Source organism: Schistocerca serialis, chromosome 7 (assembly GCF_023864345.2).
Source record: "Schistocerca serialis cubense isolate TAMUIC-IGC-003099 chromosome 7, iqSchSeri2.2, whole genome shotgun sequence".
In the NCBI taxonomy this organism is placed as follows: domain Eukaryota; kingdom Metazoa; phylum Arthropoda; class Insecta; order Orthoptera; family Acrididae; genus Schistocerca; species Schistocerca serialis.
In genome coordinates this window covers 595,539,862-595,559,884 of record NC_064644.1, presented here as the reverse complement: position 1 = coordinate 595,559,884, position 20,023 = coordinate 595,539,862, and the positions used below count along the sequence as shown (strand labels likewise).

The window sequence follows — 20,023 nt, the reverse complement described above, 5'->3', positions numbered from 1 at the left end:
GTTTTGTGTTTGTTAACGCTATTCAAGCCACCAGACAAAACAGTAAAATGGGTCAAGCACACGGTAGGATTCCACCCATCTCCTTTGACCCATGATGCCCTATGTGATATCACGAGTTGACAATGTGAAGGATGTAAGTGGCCTGTTATTAAACATTATCTGCAGCTGTCTCAGTAACTGCTGTAAACAATGAAGTTTGTGAAATTTGCTGCTTATTCCAAATATATCATGATTTACGAGAGTGTTCTGAGGGTGGAACCTGAGAACACAGCTTAAATTGTTGCTAGAGAAACTAGTAGTGATTTTATTTATATTCTTGTTTCCCACAAATAATTGGTTGTATCGCTCCATATATGGCACAATTTCCAAGGGTAAGGTAAGGGAAGAACTCAAAAACACAACTTTATTTGTTTTTTTGTTTTCGAACAGTTAGTTTTTGTTTGCATTTTGTTAGTTTGTTAGATTGAATTTTTGTGTTTATCATTTGCTTTGGAGTTGTGTTCGAATATTTTGTTGTTTGCAGCATTATTTTGTGTGTGTGTGTGTGTGTGTGTGTGTGTGTGTGTGTGTGTGTGACCTGCTATGATTAATGTGGAGTTGTCTATGGTTATTAAGTATGTTTCATGAGCTTTTCATTTGTTGTGAGACTATAGTTAGTTTATGGAGGAAAATCTCTTTGAAATAAGGGTTTCAAATAAATTTTCAGTTAGTTTCATTTTCTTGGGAAGGGGTGAGTATTCAATTCCAGTTTTTTTTTGCTTATTTTTGTTAAGTGTATTCTGGAGAAATTTGTGTGTGTTGTTTTTCTATTATATGGTTGCTTTAGGTCGAGTGACGGGTGTCAGGTGCCGCTATCTTCATTTGAGCTATGTAGGTTACGCAAAATATTCAGTTCCAACTTACTGGTTTTTTTCCTTTTTTTGCATTTTTTCGTTCAGTTTATTCTAGAGGAATTCGTGTGCATGATAGTTTTATCATCCCCAACCAAACCCCGGGTTCCTGCAGCTGTCTCGTTTATTTCATTTCATTAGCTGATAGATAATGGTCGCCATCTTGAAGGATGTAACCAATCCATCAAAGCAGGCATGGAATCAGACCTTGCTCTACTCCAAATGTAATCCATGGAAGTGGGCTTTCTGACTTATCTTTATCAGTTTACAAACTTCAGCAAATGATGAACTTGGCCTGAAGACAGGCTATGTTCATGGCTATCAATGAAAACTAAAAGGTTTCTTTTCCATTGTTGTAGTTCCTAATAACATCGAAATATTGTATAGATGTAAATGGAACTGTTAGGACGTCACATTGTTTTTGTGCTTCTTAGGTATTAATCACCTCACTAGGGTTTTTGTAAAGGTAGTTTTATGAGCCTTGTTTTTGTGACACTATATCATTGAGAACACCGCAACTGGTTTTCTAAGGAATATCAAACATTTATAGCATTGATCTCCATGGACTGACGACGTACCATTCAGTTACCTGTAGGCTTATCTATTTAGGTCTGCATTCTCATATTGTCATTTCTGTGCTTAGTCTGAATTATTTTCCTCTTATGGATCCACCTTTCCTTGTGGTTAATGAAACATTTGAGTGCACTGAATATACATCACCATGCTCTTTGCTGTTTTCAAACTTTTTTTATAGTACTTCACACAATCTGTTTTCTAGTGGCTATGTTCCACTAATACATTTTTCTGTAACCAGTTCATTCACTTGCTCATACGTGAGTCACTTTTGTCTGGACAGTGATATTTCTTCTTTTGAAACTCAGATAATCGAGCCTGTAGGGTTCGTTCTGTTCAGATCATGCCTAATTCCTTTCCATATGTTTCAAACAAGACCATATATTTTGTTTTGGTTCATCACTCACACAGCAATATAGTGATAGACAGACCTGCAATTAAAGCACATTATTCCTTTACCTATTTGTTAAAACCTAATTTTCCTTCATTCCTTAAGTAGGCAAATTCACACTGACCATCATGGCACCATCACATCATGGCATCGTCACATCAAGGTGAATTCACACCATCTGTCACGTCAAGTCAATTCAAGTCACGTGATCTTAACTCCCATGGCTGTCCTCAACTGGTTTTTCGCAGGAAATGCGATCTTTGCAATATGATTTTCAACTGTTCTTATGTGCAGAGTGCACATACACAATGCAGAGCACATTTTTATAAGACTGACATTTATTGAACTCAATGTGTTGCAGCTTGCAGGGACAGATTGTATGTTAGAGAAGGAAGATAGAAGTGCAAAACAGCGCCAAAAGAGTGTAGGTCCGAAAAATGTCGTTACATGGTACAGAAGGGGCATATTACACACTATACAAGGATCTCAAGGGGAAAGGGATCTGCATTTGATATTTTAGAAAGTTGAAGTCTCAAGTTTTTCATTTGTTACGTTTATTACACCCAGAATTGCTAAAACTAACATAGTGTTATGAGCTGCCATCACATCCCATGAAGAACTGGTTTCTTTAAGGTTATCTTCAGTTGCTAGTCAAGTGCAAATTTTTGTACAACAGTCATATCTCCCTCAATAGCTTTCCCTTCAAGATTTATAGGTTTTCTGTACATCTTGTATTTGGCTTTTAGTAGTTCAAAATCCTTATTTGAACTGGGGTTAGCTACTGAAATTACATAAATATTGACCACTGCCGCTTGCAAAAATGTTTCACACACAATCCAGAGAGTCACTTCCAATAAGTAAGCCTGTCACAAACATATTTAAACAAACAACTTGTAGTGTGTGAAGGTTTCATTCCATTTCTTTATGAAACACTGCAAAAGCCTGACAACACCAAGATAAATTCCATCTACAAATACTAATCCATCTGATTCAGTCTATAGTGCTTTTTTCAAGTTGCAACCATATTGTAGTCCATTTCAAAAATATTAAATATGGTACTGGTATTAATAAAAGTCCACTTTATAAATGAAGTACAGGTCAAGCAATTCAGTACACTCATGTTGTACAGTTCACACTGCAAAGTCACTGCTTCAATTAATTTTTCATAATTTATTATATACTTTAACAGAAGAACTAACAAAACAAAACAATTAACTATGAATAATGACCAACAAACAACTCATACCAGCCACAAAAACCACAATAAAACGAAATATAGAGATCTGTGCATGGCTTTATTTTGGAAAGAAATGAGCTTTGGGGTCACATGACCAACAACAGATGGATCACATCAACTGTTGCAACTTTCTTCCCAAGAAAACTTGATGGTGCTATGAAACGACTGATGGGACAGGACAGCCAATATGGATGCTGGCATTTGAAATGCAAAATGGCTCTGAGCACTATGGGACTTAACTTCTGAGGTCATCAGTCCCCTAGAACTTAGAACTACTTAAACCTAACTAACCTAAGGACATCACAGACATGCATGCCCAAGGCAAGATTCGAACCTGCAACTGTAGCGGTCGTGCGGTTCCAGACTGTAGCACCTACAACCGCTCAGCCACCATGGCTGGCGTCTGAAATGCATTGCAGAATGTTTTCTCAAGACAGGATTTGATGTGATGGCTAATGTGAATTGGCTTTATAGCTTCCTTCGACAGACTAAGTCTAACTGTAATATTCAAGTCAATATATTCATAGTAATAACTGTGTCAATGTCTCATTTTCTTGTCCCTCTTCAATCTGATGAATAATTTCCAAAATCTGACCATTACTGTCTGATTCTATAGAGTATGAATTTGTACAACCAGCCCTAGTTCATATTTCGCAATTAATGCACTTCATTGTAAAATATTAAGTACTGTAAAACTATGTATAAAACCCACTGTATATGTGTAATACAGGGCAAGTAGTTTAGTACGCTCATGTTGTACAGTTCATACTGCTGCCTCACTGCTTCAATTAATCTTTCATCATTTATTATGAATTTCAACCAAATAAATAACGAAACGAAATAATTTATAACAAATAACGATCAAAAAACTGATAGTAACCACAAAAAACATATGGCTGCATCTTGAAGTGAAAAAAGTATGTCGATTAGAATCAGGTTGATTAGTAGGTAGAATTTAATTGTATTTTGTCAGGCATTTGTAGCATTTCGTAAAGAAATGTTGTTTGTTTAGATACATTTTGTGGCGGGCTTATTTATCGTTAAGTAGCGCTCTGGACGTGTGTGAAACATTTTAACAGGTATCAGTGGTCAATATGTATGTGGTTTCACTAGCTAACCCAGTACAAATAAGGCACTTGAACTATTAAAAACCAAATACAAGAAGTAAAGAAAACCTATTAATCTTGAAGGGAAAGGTATTGAGGGGGATACATGTATTTAAAAATACGCACTAGATGGCAATGTAGCTTAAACTTAAATAATTTTCGTGGCATATGCTGGCAGTGCATAACACTGTGTTCCTTTTAGTAATTCTGGTAGCAGTTAGACATAACAATTTCTAAAATATAAAATGAAGATTGCTCTTCCTCTAGCTCATCATATAGTATTGAAATTCCCTTTCTGTACCACCTAATGACATTTTCTGGACCCAGAATCTTTTTTGTGTTGTTTTGCACTTCTTATCTTATTGTGTAACATGAGTGTATCATTAGGATGTAGAATGTGTCAGATTATTAAAATAATAACCAAATGTAAATGGTCATGAGACTCACAATAAACATCATATGTAAACCTATACATGAAGTTCCAGTGTACAGATAACGATGTAGATTATAATAATAGTTACACAAACAAATTATAAGGCTTACATTCTCATTTACATAAAACACATGATTAAGAATTGATATACAGTGCTACATAGTCATTTCTTATAGAAATGCTTAAAATTAAACATATTCACTAATTATTACACATTGTCAAAAAATTTCAGTAAATGATAGAAAGATCTATTCAAAAGATAAAGGCTTTAGCTGTTTTTTAAAATTTATTGTTACCTCCAATGACTGGTTGAACACAAACTGGAAGTTTATTATATACTTTTATGCTTGAATAATGTACTTCTTTCTGTACACTGCTGAGATTTTTTATATTTTTGTGATGATTATTTTTACTTCTTGTATCGGGACCATGACATTCACTGTTTGTCCTGTTTGTTGTCTGATTATTATTCACAAAGCACAATAATGAAAAAATGTATTGGCATGGCAAGGTAAGGATCCTGAGTTGTTTGAATAAGTTTCTGCAAGAGCATCTAGGGTGCACTCTACCCAAAATTCTGATGACTCACTTCTGTGCAATAAAGACTTTATTTGCTCAAGACTGGTTTCCCCAGAATATTATGCTATATTTCATAAATGAATGGAAATATCCAAAGTACACCGCTTTCATCGTTTCGACGTCATAAACAGGCAAAATTAAGCGCAAGGCAAATTCTGCTAAATTCAATCTCTTACGTAAGTCGGTTATGTAAACTGACCAGTTTAGAGTGTTGTTAATGTGTAATTCCAGGAATGTGGAAGACTCAAGTCCCATATTTCTCTGTCACATCATTTTTTCAATATTTTTCAATTTTTTGTTTGCTGTTAGTAACTGAATGAATTGAGCCTTGCTAACACCAGGAGACAGACCACTGGAAGTGAAGCAATCTAGAGCTTCTTTGAATATATTGGTTGTAGAGTTCTCTAGACTGCAGTTTGGTACTTTCTCCGTCATAATGGTTGTCTCATCTGGAAATTGGCTGCTGTGTGCTTTTGTGTCACACATCTTGGCAGGTCACTGATCAAGATTAGAAAAAGTAAGGAATCAAGCACCGAGCCCTGTGGTACTCCACATTTCACTGTGCCCCAGCCAGAGCAGGCTGGTGCCATTGCAGTATTAGATACTATCTTCTACCTTCTGTCATCTAGATATGATTCGAGCCACATCCCTACTTTATCATATAAGCCATAGTACCCAGCCTTTTGTAAGTAGAATTTTGTGCACTGTACAGTCGAATGCTTTAGACATATCACAAAACATTCCAACTGGTGACATTTTATTATTTACAGCTTCGAGGATATGGTTGACAAATAAGAAATTGGTGTGTTCAATTTAAATACGCTTTTTCAATCCAAACTGATTTTTATTAAGGATTTTATGTGTATTAACATGATCCATGATGCTCTTGAACATATGTTTCTCTAGAATTCTAGAAAGACTGGTTAGCAATGAAGTTGCCCAGCAGTTGGAAACCACAGCTTTATCACCTTTTTTGAACAGTGGTTTAAAAACTGTGTATTTGAGGCTATTGGAGACAGCACTTGATTTATCTACTCATCAAATAAGTGACTGAGAATTTCAAGTTGCAGCAGTGCTTCTGTACTTTCATTAATATATTATCCACTAAAGTGGAATTTTTATTTTTCATTTGGCTTATTACCTTAAAAATCTCGTCTGTTGTAATATAAGGTACATGCATCTGATTGATTTTGTTTGGCACTGCTTTTTGAAGAAGATTCATATTTTCAAGTATAGATCCTTTACAACCAGTTTCATCCACTATCAGGGTCAAAAAAATGGTTATTGAAAAATTGGCAACTCTATTACCTGCATTTTCAATGCTTCCATTATGACACACTTCGATACTGTCGGTATTTTCTGAAATTTTTCCTGTCTCTCCTTTGATCACATTCCAAATAGTTTTTATTTTATTATTTGAGCTGTTAATTTCAGGTTTGATAAACAAGTGCCTGGATTTTTTAATTACATCTTTTAGGATGCTACAGTATAATTAGTAGTGTTCCCTTTCCTGAGGTTTGTTAGAATTTCTGAGTGAAACATAAAGCATTCTCTTTGTTTTACAAGATGTTTTGATTCCCTTAATGAGTCATTGTTTATTGAACCACTCTGGTTGGTACTTCTTGAGGTTCTCTTAAGAAATACAGCTCCAAAAAGGGGTAACAAATTCATTCAGAAACATATTACATTTATCATTGACACTTCTAGCCTTATATACGGTGTCCAATTCTAACTGCTGCAAATGTCTGCTGAGGGTTTCTATATTCTCATTGTTGATTAGTCTAAACGATTTTTTGATAAACTACTTTTGTTAGCAGGGCTTACATCATGCATTTTAACAGCCACCCATCAAGATCTGAAAGACCATTTAAGATTTGTATTATGCATATGTTATCAATTGTGTTACTGTCTATAAAGATATTGTCTTGTGCAGTCCATTATCACTCTTGTTGAAAAGTCAACAACTGCCCTCAGATTAAAAGTGCTCACTATATTCTCAAAATCTGGTCTATCATTGTTACATGGAGGAAATTTACGTTAATGTCACAAAGCATGATAATTTATTTGGTTTTTCAAAACAGCCGAGTTAAAAGTGATTCTACTTGCCTTAGCATTATACTAAGCTTTCCTGAGGGAGCTCTGTAAACTGTAACCACATAAATAGACAGAGTATTAACATGGAATTCAATGCAGTGAGCCTCAAAATGCTGATCAACACAATAATTTCTCGCATCTATAGACTTGTAGACTATATAATTTTTACATACATTGTAGCTTCACCATTATACAATGAATTCCTTGTGTAATTAGCTGCTATATTGTATTTATATAGTTGCATCATCTCGATCCTTTCCTTTAAATGCTGTTCAGTAAAACATAATATATGGTCATTATTTATTGCATCACTGTCATTAATCCAACAGACAACTGGTCCAGTTTATTTCTTAGACTCATTATATTCCGGTGAAAAGTATAAAATTTGTCATTTTCTAAACTCTTTGTTCTGATGTCACTGTTTTGTTTTAAGTTGTAAATAGAAATTGTAGGAAGTGTACCACACAAGTTTTTGACTAAGTTAGTCCAGGAACTGAAGCCAGGAAACAAAAATCCTATAGAGTTGTATGTTTCCTGGTTGTTGTGCTTCTTCTGCTTACCTCTGTTACTCCTGATGATGGTGGAGATGCATCAGGAGGTGAAGGGTCTTGCACTGCTGAAGATTATGGGGGGACTAATATTGATGAAAAGTCTTGAGCCACTGATGAAAGGTCAACAACAGTTGAAGTTTTTGACACTACTACTGATGAATGCAGCGGTACAGTAACCATAGGTTTGATCACTGCACTTTGAGTTTCCATAATCACTGTTGCTGTGCATGAAGTTTATAGTGGCGACCCCTGCTGATTCTTCCATTATTTGCACTAGTATGGTTGGCGCTTCTAAACTTGCCACTGGTGGCAGGAGAATTGTGATGTTTTTTACATTACTTGTTGAGGGCACAGTTTTTGTTATTTAGGCACCCATGGCTTCTTTACCCTTGTTATTTCGTTGCAGACCATGAGCTTTAAAATGCTCTCATACAGAGTTGCCAACAAATATGAAAGTGGCATTGGGAAATGATTTACAATTTTTTTGTAATTCCCTGATAGTGATCGTGATTTCAACATTAACACACGACTTTTTTTTAATTAAATCATGCCTCCATGGGATAGCCGCAAGAAAGAAGGCAGTACATGTATTATTTCAAAATTTACCTTTCAAAACCTCATTGCTCGCCTACTCTCATCAAGTAAACGTCGTTTGCATCTCCTATCACAATACACTTGCTCCCAGATTGTAAGGAACTTCCACAGCTTTTAAAGACTTTCAGATAAAGGCGCCCCTCATTTTACAGTTCCAGTTGTGTCAAGTCTTTGTTGAGCATTACACAAAATTTCAGTGATTCTTCTACCAGGGTTATCTGCAAAAAAAAAAAAAAATGTATTTTGCAATTATTCTTCTGTATGTGGTTACATGTACAACTGACTTTTTTCCCACTTTTGTACGAGATTTCTCACGATTTTCACAATCACCAATTTTTATTGTAATGCTTTTTCTTTGTATTTAGAGAAGAATATCAAATGTGTTCTCCCTTTGTATCACCAATTTCTCAGTCATTTGCACTAAGCAAGCTGAGTTCTTAGGCCTAATATATCTTTCCTGTTGGCTGTCGTCCTATACATATTCATCAATTTTGTGTTGCGTTAATACTGATTTAATATCCCGTACATAATTTTCTGTTACTGAAAATTCTTTACTGAGTGCTTCTAACAAACCAGCATTAAGTTCCTTGTTCACAATTTTTTGACGGTTACAGTCTGTTATACCACATTCACACGAGAAATTGATCGTATTGAAATTCGCCAATTCGTCAGGTGAGCCCAGAAATGTATCACTATGCAGTTTCGGTCATCTTTTATCATAGTTTTTTCACGCACTATTCAGTTTACGTTAATTACATTCCGATGTTTAACAGAGCGATTTGCTACTATGTCTACACATTATGCTATCTTCCTCCTCTAACATGCAAGCTATCCCTTCAAGATGCAAACCATTTGATTCCAATAAATGTCATTTTCGTACAAATGTGAACTCCAGCGTCCACGTATATAAGCTATCACGTTGTGTATGTGCACTTTGCGAGTAAAAAAGTTGAAACGCATGTTAAGAAGACTGCAAATAACGTGAAAACAGAAAAAAACGTCAACCGTGGAAGTTGAGATCACGTAACTTGAATTGACATGAAATGCCGTGGCGTGACGAACAGTGTGAATGCACCTTGACGTGACAGTTCCGTGACGCGACGGTGCCCTTACTGCCAGTGTGATCTGTCCTTAATACATTGTCATTTTTCGTAATCATACAAGTATAATAATGTATTTGTAAACACATTACTAAAATGTATTTCATCAGAACTTTCACTTGATTTTAAAATGTTTGAAGTTACATCACATTAAACTTCCTGCACATAAAGGACTCGTATAAGTTAAGGGGAGCCCTCCTAAGGACTGCACCTTAAACACTGGAATATAAGTGCTAAATTCCAGTACCTGTACTAAAAATCTGTGCGAGCGAGTATCTGTCGATTTAACGATATATCGATTTAAATTGTCCTTCGATAATGAAACGTCTTTTGTGCAGAGAATGTTGTGAAATGGCGGGAATTGTAGACGAACGTAGCGAAGTGTACAAAAGTGCGTTTATGACAGTTTGACATACATGCGTTAAAGTTTTGGGACTGGTTTGGTTGAAATATCTACCGTAAACTCAGTTGGAATACGGGGAAGACAGTGTCGTCGGATGTAATTGTATTGTGTTATGTAAGATTGGTAGACAGTTCTTTGTTGTGTGCCGAAATCAAACTATGCGATTAAATAGTGAAGATAATATTAATAGGTACGTGTCAACTATTACCTCTTCAACTACTGTCTGACAATATATTCAGGTTGCTCAGTGTTAGGTGTTAACATCTACGAATTTAGAGAAAAGCGAAGTGAGCCCTTTCAATTTACTCTTGTTACTTACATGTGCATTTCATTACATTTTATACGCTTTATCGTAGTTGAGTCGTAGAAGAAATCAAGACACTGCGTTGTACCGAGGATCCATACGATAGTGGTTTCAAATATGAGGACGGGGAATTCTGTTAAAAGATCGTCGCTGCGTGCAGCCTCTCCTCAAAGTGACGAATCGCCGGAGAAGATAAGAAGAATGTCATTAAGGCTGAAAGGTACAGCAAGAAAAACAAAATCTGTTAAAAATGACAGCTGTTCTTTACGTGCTGTCATTTCTGATAATGACGAAGCGGTGGAGAAGATGAGAAGAGTGTCACCAAGACAAAAAGGTACAGTAGAAAAGACAAAGTCAATTAAAAAAGACAGATCTTCTTTGTGTTTAGTCTCTTCGTATAGCGAGGAATCGGCAGAGAAGATACGAAGAATGTCACCAAAACAGAAAGGTATAGGAAGAAAAACAATATCTATTAGAAGTGAGATATCTTCGTTGCTTGTGGTCCCCTCAGATAATGAGTCGCTGGAGAAGACGAGAAGAGTGTCACCAAGACAAAACGGTACAGGAGAAAAGACAAAGCCAATTAAAAAAGACAGATCTTCATTACATTCGGTCTCTTTGGATAGTGACGAATCGCCAGAGAAGATAAGAAGAATGTCATCAAGACAGAAAGGTATAGGAAGAAAAACAAGATCTATTAGAAGTGACAGATCTGTGTTGCATGTGGTCTCTTCGCATAATAATGAGTTACCGGAGAAGATGAGAAGAGTGTCACCAAGACAAAAAGGTACGGGAGAAAATACAAAGTCAATTAAAAATGACATATCAGTACGTTCAGTCTCTTTGGATAGTAACAAATCGCCGGAGAAGATAAGAAGAATTTCATCAAGACAGGAAGGTGTAGGAAGAAAAACAAGATCTATTAGAAGTGACAGATCTTTGTTGCATGTGGTCTCTTTGGATAATAACGAATCGCCGGAGAAGATGAGAACAGTGTCACCAAGACGAGGTACAGGAGGAAAAACAAAATCAATTAAAAATGACAGATCTTCATTGCATGTAGTCTCTTCTGATAGTGAGGAATCATCAAGAAAGAAATACAGAAGAGGAAAGCGAGCAATTAAAAATGACAGTACAAGTTCTTCAGACAAAGGTTACGGTGGTAGTTCATGTGGAGATGATGCTGATTGCCAAGAAAGAGAAGAAAAGAATGCCTCAGATTCTGGAGTTCTGTGGGCTAAAAAACGCAAGAGTGAAGGTGTGCCTGATGAATCATCAGAAAGTAGTTCTGATGACTTTCTTGTGCCAACACAGTCACTTGACTTAAACTCTGATTTCTTCAAGATTGAGAAAAAAGAGGTAGCTTCGGACCTTTGTGTGGTAGAAAATAGTATTCTTGCTAGCATAAACAGGTTAAGTGAATCTGACGACTCAGATGATTTGCAAGATTCGACAGCTGATGAAATGGAAAGAGTGGCAAGCAAGCAAGGACTGCAGAAAGGAAATGACATGCTCAAGGATGAACATTATTCTGCTGGACCACTGAGCATAAGGGTGAAGGATGTTAATGGCGTTAAACCACCTTCCGTTGGAAGACGAAAGAAGACATTTAATGCAAAACTGCAAAAGGCTTTTGATAAGTGCAGTAAACCAGAGAAAAGTCAGCAAGAAAAGGCACAGGTTAAATCCAGGCATTTTAGAGTTGAAACCTCTACCCCTGATGTAAGTAAATTGGATGTTTCACAACTGTTGGCTTTGGGAGAGGGTCTGGACCCTAAACCTAAATCTGTCAGGAAAACAAAAAAAAGGAATATTTTGAAGGATATTGGGGAAAGTGAAGAAGAAGGAAGTAGTGATTGGGAAGAAGTAGATACCAGTACTTTCAAAGGGCAGGAGGTTAAACACACCATTCCTAAAGAAGGAATTGCTGTTACTGTGCAGGTTCCCAACATGCATCAGAAAAAGAAGAAGAAAGGCATTGATGTGGCAGTGTATGTAAGGCGTCAAATAAATAGAGTACGGAGGGATATACAAATTCTTATGCATAAGGCCCATTTGTTATGTTGGGTTGCTCATGGAAATTATGTGAATAAAATTTTGAATTCGGAAATGCTAATGGCATTGGCATTGTCCTTGGTACCTTCAAAGTACTGTTATACTGACAGACATATAGATCTTTCCAATTTGAAACGAATTGTTCAATGGTTTTCAAAAACCGTGGCAGTACAGGAGAATGTTGACGATAAAGAAGATCTCTTCATTTCATTGCAGGCACAATTTCAAAAGAAGGCCGCAAAATCAAGAAAAGATATGGTACTGATGTTCGTGTGTGTGTTGCGCTCTTTAGGAATTAACACAAGGCTTGTAATATCTCTGCAGCCCCTGCCGTTAAAGCCACCACGGTCAGAAATAAGTAACTTAACTTCAAAAAAAACAACTTCGAAAGGCAAAAAAATAAAGGGAGAGTTGAAAAAGAAAGCACAATCTGGGAGAAAAAAGGATGCACCAAATACTTCAAAAGGTCTCATGGGAGAAGAAAGAGACAGTGTGACTGAAGAAGAAGCTGTGAGGTTTATTAAAGAAGCAGCTGCAAAGAAAGTGGCGCAGTCAGGGAATTCAAATCAGAAAACAAGCAGTGAAAATCCTGTAGGCATTAGAAAAAATGTAAAGTCGGAGGCTGCAAGTGATTCGAGCCGATCTTTGAGAATCAGGAGATCTGTTATAAAGTATGCAGATGATGGTGACACCACAGACAGTGATGAAGAAAAAATTCAGTGTGAACAAGAAAGCATCATGGAAACAAAAATTGCTAATACAAATTCTACAGGTTCCAAGAAAATCATCAGTATCAGTGCTGAAAAGATAATAGCAAAAGATACAAAGGAGAATAAAGCAAGCACCTCTTGTACAATAGCACATTCTTTCAGTAGTGAAAGTAATTCTACTGCTGAGATTAAAGTTCAGAAAAACCGAAAAGGAAAAACTGACCGTAGGGTATTATCTTCTGATCCAGAATCTGATGAAGCTCCTACAGCAGACACAAAGAAGAAGAAGAAGAAAGACGGATGTGACATGTGGTTAGAGGTGTTTTTGGAATCTGAGGAGAAATGGATCTGCATGGATGTCTATCATCGACAGATTCACTGTGTGCAAGAACTTGCTGTAAGTAACTCATTTTTCGTGTAAGCAGTTGCAGCCTGTATGAAAATTTGGAAATACGAAAGCGTCCGATCCCGCCTGTCTGCTTTGACCCATGACGTCACAAATATGGCGGAAACAATAACAAACACACACACTTTCCACAAGAAGCCTAATGACACTAACGGGACAAGCGCGGGAAATGGGGTGTTTTGGGTGGGGGCAAACTAAATATAAACAAATTTAGACGTCTTGCGTAGCTACAACGTGTAAGTGAAGACAGCCATGCATGAATACCCACCCACCTCTCCAGGGGTCGTAACCCCTGCTACCCATAGAAGATAAAGATGCTTCAGTAGCTGATTAGTGTTTTTTGTCTCTTAAAAAAAAAAAAATCTCACGGGATAGAACGAACAGATCAGAAAGATAAGTATAATAAACTAAACAGAAATTGGAGGAAACAGATAATTAAAATAAGTAATAAGTGTTTTTAAATTAAAAAAAAAATATATCTCACGAGATAGAACGAACAGATCAGAAAAGTAAATAAAATAAGATAAAACAGAACTGGAGACAGCCACACTCAAACCAAACTCCGCGCCGTCATGACGTCACACACGACAACACCCTTACGTCACGGGTCAAAGCCAACGCTTGGGATCGGACGCTTCTGATGACCCAAAAATTTTGTTTTTGCAATCATAAATAAAATTTGCTGACACAGCAACTTCTTATGATGAGAAAAAAGAGGCATAAGTATATTAGAAAGCTGCAAAATGGAAGTCTTATTTCCAGATATAGGCTGTGGTTGGACCAATTTAATTTCCTGTCAGGGTACTCACGCAAGAACTCAGCAGAGTCCACGTGCTGTATATGGTTGTCCATTACACTTATTTTATATCCTCATGTTCTTTCCGTGTCACATGAAACTACGTAATAAGTTTTATCGGCATGCAAAGCGAAAACCGTATGGGAATATTATTAAAAGCATTATTAGCAGAAGTTTCCAGGTTTTGTCATGCTATTTGATCTATTCAGAGAGGTGTATCTTCACCAAAGAGGGTTAACTTGCTCGCTGAGATGGTACAGTGTGAGGAGTAGATCCAACCTGTCGGCTTTGACCTGTAATATAAGGCTGTTGTGGTGTGTGATATCATGATGGCGCGGAGTTTGGTTAGCGAGTTTGGTGTGTTTGTAGATGTCTTTATGTTGCTGTTCGTGGTGCCCTCTAGTGGTGTGTCTAGGGGTTTCGTGTTGTGTGGTGTATTGGGTTCAGTTTGGTGTTACTGCTTGTTCTGGGTGTGTGTGGAGAGGAATTGTTTTCAGTGAGTTAACGATTTAGTGTTTGTTGTGTGAAAGTTATTGTAGTGCTGTTAGCTGTAGGTCATGTGTTAATATGAGTAAATTAATTTGTTGCTGCTGTTGTTAGGTACAGATATGACTGACAAAATTAACATTGTGTGTTTGCATGCTGAGATGGGGTCTAGTCCGATGGAGCTGATAAAGTTTCTGCAGCTGTTTGGCTTGTTGACGGAGGTCGTGAAGTGTGCTGTTTGTGGTCATTACATGAAATTGGCAAAAGTTCTGACGCCTCAGAACAGGGACAGATATATGTTACAGTGTCTGATGGATGACCTATGACGCCCCATACGCCGCGGTTCGTGGTTCGAGATGTCTAGGTTGGGCATGCTTGAGATTGTGTTGTTGGCGTACTACTTTTGTTATAAATCCTCTCAAAGTTTTTGTGTGCATGAGACTGGTGTGAGTGAGAGGAGCGTGCTTGACTGGCTTTTGTTTTGTCATGAAGTGTGTTTGGAGTTTATTAAGTACAGGGGTAAGTTGGGTGGGCCTGGGGTTGTGGTGGAGGTGGACGAGTCACAGTTTGGAAAAAGGAAGTATGGGAGGGGTAAGTCTGTGGTTGGTGTCTGGGGGGGGGGGGGGGCTGTTGTATCATGGGGTGGATGTTTGAAATGTGTTTTTAGGGTTTTGGAGGGGCAGACTAAGAGGGAATTAGTGGGGTTAATTGAGGAGTTTATAGAACCGAGTTCTACTGTAGTTTCTGATGCTTCTTATAGGGGGTGGGGTAAGAGGGAGTACAATCATGAAGTAGTGAACCATAGTTTAGAGTTTAAAAATTGAGACGGGGGGCCTGTACGAATACTGTAGAGGGGTTGTGTGGGGCCGTTAAGTCAGTTCTTGGGAGGGGGAAGAGGCGCTCTTCTAACATTCAGTCTCATTTAGACGAGTACTGTTGGCAGGCAGACTAAGAGGGAATTAGTGGGGTTAATTGAGGAGTTTATAGAACCGAGTTCTACTGTAGTTTCTGATGCTTCTTATAGGGGGTGGGGTAAGAGGGAGTACAATCATGAAGTAGTGAACCATAGTTTAGAGTTTAAAAATTGAGACGGGGGGCCTGTACGAATACTGTAGAGGGGTTGTGTGGGGCCGTTAAGTCAGTTCTTGGGAGGGGGAAGAGGCGCTCTTCTAACATTCAGTCTCATTTAGACGAGTACTGTTGGCAGAAGAGCGCCCCTGAGGGCTTTTTTGTTTTTGCTGTCAGTAAGATGTACTGGCTGAAGGTGGTTGGTTAGGTTGGCTTGTGTGGGTGGGTGGCTGCGGCTCAGGCGGGACGGGGTGTTTAGTTGTTGGTAGTGTTTGTGAGGGGAGGATCTAGTTGATTTAGTTGTGGAGGATCTATTTTGTTGCAGTTTTTGTTGAGTTGTAGTGTTTGATTTACATTTTTATGGGTATTTTGTTTTGGGGTGATGTGGGTGGTTGGGGTGGGGTGTGGGTGGGTTGAGTCTTTCTTTTGGTTGTGTATTTTTTGTTGGTGTGCGTATGTGCGTGTGTGTTTGTGGCTGTGTGTGTGCCTGTGTGTGATTGTGGTGCTGGAACTTTGTTGTGGCATTCTGAGTTGTGTGGTTTGTGGTATTGGTGATTTGGTATCATGTGTTGGTTTGTGGGTATGTAGTTGAAGGAAAGCTTTAGATTCCAATGTGTGGTCGTATCTGTGGGTGTTTTGGTATTGGAAGCCGCTGTTGACCTATGTGGGTGAAGGGAACTGTTAGATTCCAAGGTGTGGCTGTAGTTGTAGGTGTTTTGGTTTCGGGAGCCACTGTTGACATATGTAGGTGAAGGGAACTGTTCGATTCAAAAGTGTGGTCGTTGGTGTGGGTAGTTTGGCATTGGGAGCTGCTGTTGACCTACATAGGTAAAGGGAAATGTTCAATTCCAAAGTGTGGTTGTGGGTGTTCTGGTATCGGAATCTGTTGTCAAACTATATAGGTGAAGGAAAGTGTTAGATTCCAATGTGTGGTCGTGGATGTGGGTGTTCTGGTATCTGGAGCTGCTATTGAGCTATATAGGTCAAGGGAAGTGTTAGATTCCAATTTTGTTTTTGTAGATGTTGGTTTGGTGGTATCAAAAGTTTCGGTGGTGGTGTAATTTTTGGAGGTTTATAAGGTGGTATCAGGAATTGCGGTTGAGCTGTGTAGGTAAAGGGAAGTGTCCGATTCCAGAGGATAAAGTGTTTAGTGGAATTTGGGGAGTTTTGTGTTGTCGGTTTTTTTTCCGTCATTTTGTGTGGTTTGGAATGGTGGTGTGTGTCTAAATTTGTTTATATTTAGTGTGTCCCCATCCAAAAAGCCCCCAATTTCCCAAGCTTGTCCCATTAGTCTGATTAGGTTTTTTGTGGAAGTTGTGTGTGTTGGTTTTTTGATGTATTTTTGTGTTTGTTGTCATGTTTACATAATGACGTCATAGGCGACATATTGGAGTCGTAGTGGATGGTCGTTTCCGCCATATTTGTGACATCATGGGTCAAAGCTGACGGGTGGAATTGGATGCTTCCGTATTTCCGAAATAGTAAGGGCCTCAGCAATGGTGCTCACGGAACTCCAGTCTTGACTGCGGCCCTTTGGATGAGGTTGGAATTCCATTCCAGTAAGTAATTGTTACCCTTTGTGTCCTATCTGTAAGATAATATTTAATTCATGTCTCAGTTATTCCACAGAAGTGTGTTTTATTTAACAGTATTTCATGGTTGATGCAGTCGAAAGCCTTGGATAGATCACACAGTATTCCGATTGGTGCCAGTTTGCTGTTAAGAGGTTGCAGAATTTGATCAGTGAAGGAGAAAATAGCATTATCAATTGATAAGTCTTGCCAGAAACCAAACAGACATTGAGATAGAATGTTATGGCTGTTCAGGTGATCAACAATTCTCCTGAAGACCTGTTTCTCTAGGACCTTGGAGAAACTTGTTAGCAAGGATACGGGTGGTAATTTTATACAACAGTTTTTTCATCTTTTTTTCAAAAGTGTTTTCACATTGTCATATTTCAGTCTAAGTGGGAAAGTACATTGAATTAGCAGTTCATTAAAAATGTGACCGTCCTAAGTATCCTCATTGAAATATTATCAATCCGAGAAGAAACTTCCTGCCAGATTAAAACTGTGTGCCAGACCGAGACTCAAACTCAGGACCTTTGCCTTTAGCAGGCAAGTGCTCTACCATCTGAGCTACCCAAGCATGACACACGCCCATCCTCATAGCTTTAATTCTGCCAGTACCTCGTGTCCTGGAACCCCAGAAGAATTTTTTTCTTTAATATCTTTGTCTTCTTGATATTACCACCCTGTGATGGAAATTACATGCATCTGACCAACTCAGGCACTCCCAGCTTTATGCAGAGGTGCTGATGCATCACTCACCGACACTTTACAGCCAATTTTCTCAGCAGTAGTAAAAAAAAAAAAGAGTAAGTAAGTCTAGTGAAGATATTAGCAATTTCCTCTGTGTTTATTACTATGTTTCCACGATGACTTGTTTCTATACCAGACATATATTCTACTTTTTGCCCACCCCTCCTTTTTATAACGTTCTAAATGGTTTTTGGTTTTTTGCTTCGTTATTTGAGTTTTCAGTTTCAGATGAGATGTAGCCTGCATAGTTTCAGATTTTTGTGGCTCTTTTTAAAATATTACAGTATAATCTGTATTTCTTTTCACTGGATCACCAAAAAACCTCAGGGATTCATATATATTGCTTTTTGGTATAGAGGATATTCTGATTCATTTAGTAATCCAGGGTTTTGTATTAGCGCATTGCAGATTGTTTCTTAAGATTAATTTTTTCCCCAATTATATAAATTCATTAGATAACTGGTTAGATTTGTCACTAACATTCCTTTACATATATAAAGGGCTCAAATCCATCTGCTGCAGGGAAAGGCTGAAGATTTCTAGCCTGTCATTATTGAGTGACCTGTAAGATTTAAAGGAATGCATAGCTTTATGACATAGTCATTGTCATTTACTGTAAGCAGTTGACTGTTGTCATGTGAGTCCACTGACAATTTGCCTTACAGTGATGCAGCAGCTTCTGCCTCTGTCCAAGAAAGTACTGTCAGTTAAGCTCTAACAGGTACTTGTTATTCTAATGAGAAATTTAATTACTGCCCTCAGATAAAATGGTTCTTTAAGAAGCTTTAGTTGTCTCATGTTTTTGTTCAACAAATGTGGTTCAGAAGGTGTTCTGTGCAGTTCAGGCAAATACATGTTTGCCGTGCAGGAGCCTTGTGCACTCCCAATAGTATAACTGACCTCTCATTAGAAGTAATTTCTGTTCCACATGCTTCAAAGTGGAAATCTATGCAGTAAGTACTTATTCAAGGAGTTTAATATTACATCAGTTTCAACATAAATTACAGTTTCCAATTTCTCCATAACAGATCTACAGTGACTTACTGCCACTGATCCATCAATCTGGGACATTTCAGTTCCACTGGTAACGTGGGATTCTGTGAAACATAATACTTACGTGTGGCTTATAGATTTAGCATCATTAATGCCAAGATGCAGTAGCTCCATTTTGCTTCAGAGGCCCCTGATATTTTGGTGGCACACACACACAGTTTATTGTTACTGGTATTTGTGGTTGATTGTTGTAGTTTGACAGTTTAGTGTCACACAATATATTTGAAATGTTTTAACACTGCTAGTAGGAACACTGCTGCTGGAGCCATTCAACAGAGTAGTACTTCTCAGATTGTCTTGACAATCTTATCACTTAGCCTGAAAAAGTCTTGGAAACAGACTTGATGTTTGTTTGAGATTGGTGATAATGATTTTAGTTCTTGAGGCTTCACTCCTATTTAACTCAGCACTTAATTTACTATAAGTTGTTTTCCCTGGCCTTTGAGATACAGGTTATGAGTCGTGTGAAATCTGCTCCCAGTGTTGTTTATGTTCACTGTACTGACATTTTTAAAAAGTCTAGCAACTGATTCAATTCACTCATATGCTGCACTTATTTCTTGATTCACGCATGGTGTGTCTTTGTCCTTTCACCTCCTATTGTCACATTTCTTGTTTTTTCTAATGCTTTGTCTGGTAGCTTCTCAGTGTAAAAATGAAAAAGCATTGGTAACAACACCCCTGTACATCGCCTCTTCCAGTACCTGACACACCTGTTTCCTCACTGACAGTCCTTTTGTCTTGTGTAGGGTAAGCCTACCAACACAGTTTAACCATTCCAATGGGATACTCCAATCCACTCTCTCAAATGCCTTTTGTCACTCAACATGACATATGTAGGCTCCACATTTCTGTTAGCATCTAGTATTCTTT

General features: G+C 37.9%; 1 protein-coding gene across 2 annotated transcripts in view; it reads left to right on the top strand.

Moving 5' to 3' along the window:
* Window positions 1–9,909: 9,909 nt before the first annotated feature.
* LOC126412228 (DNA repair protein complementing XP-C cells homolog) overlaps window positions 9,910–20,023 on the top strand; it is a 125,610-nt gene continuing 115,496 nt past the window's right edge. For both annotated transcript variants that reach the window (XM_050081718.1, XM_050081719.1), the window contains exon 1: window positions 9,910–13,417. In XM_050081718.1, the coding sequence (XP_049937675.1) occupies window positions 10,373–13,417 (3,045 nt within the window). In that variant the 5' untranslated portion in view covers window positions 9,910–10,372. The remainder of the gene's footprint in view (window positions 13,418–20,023) is intronic.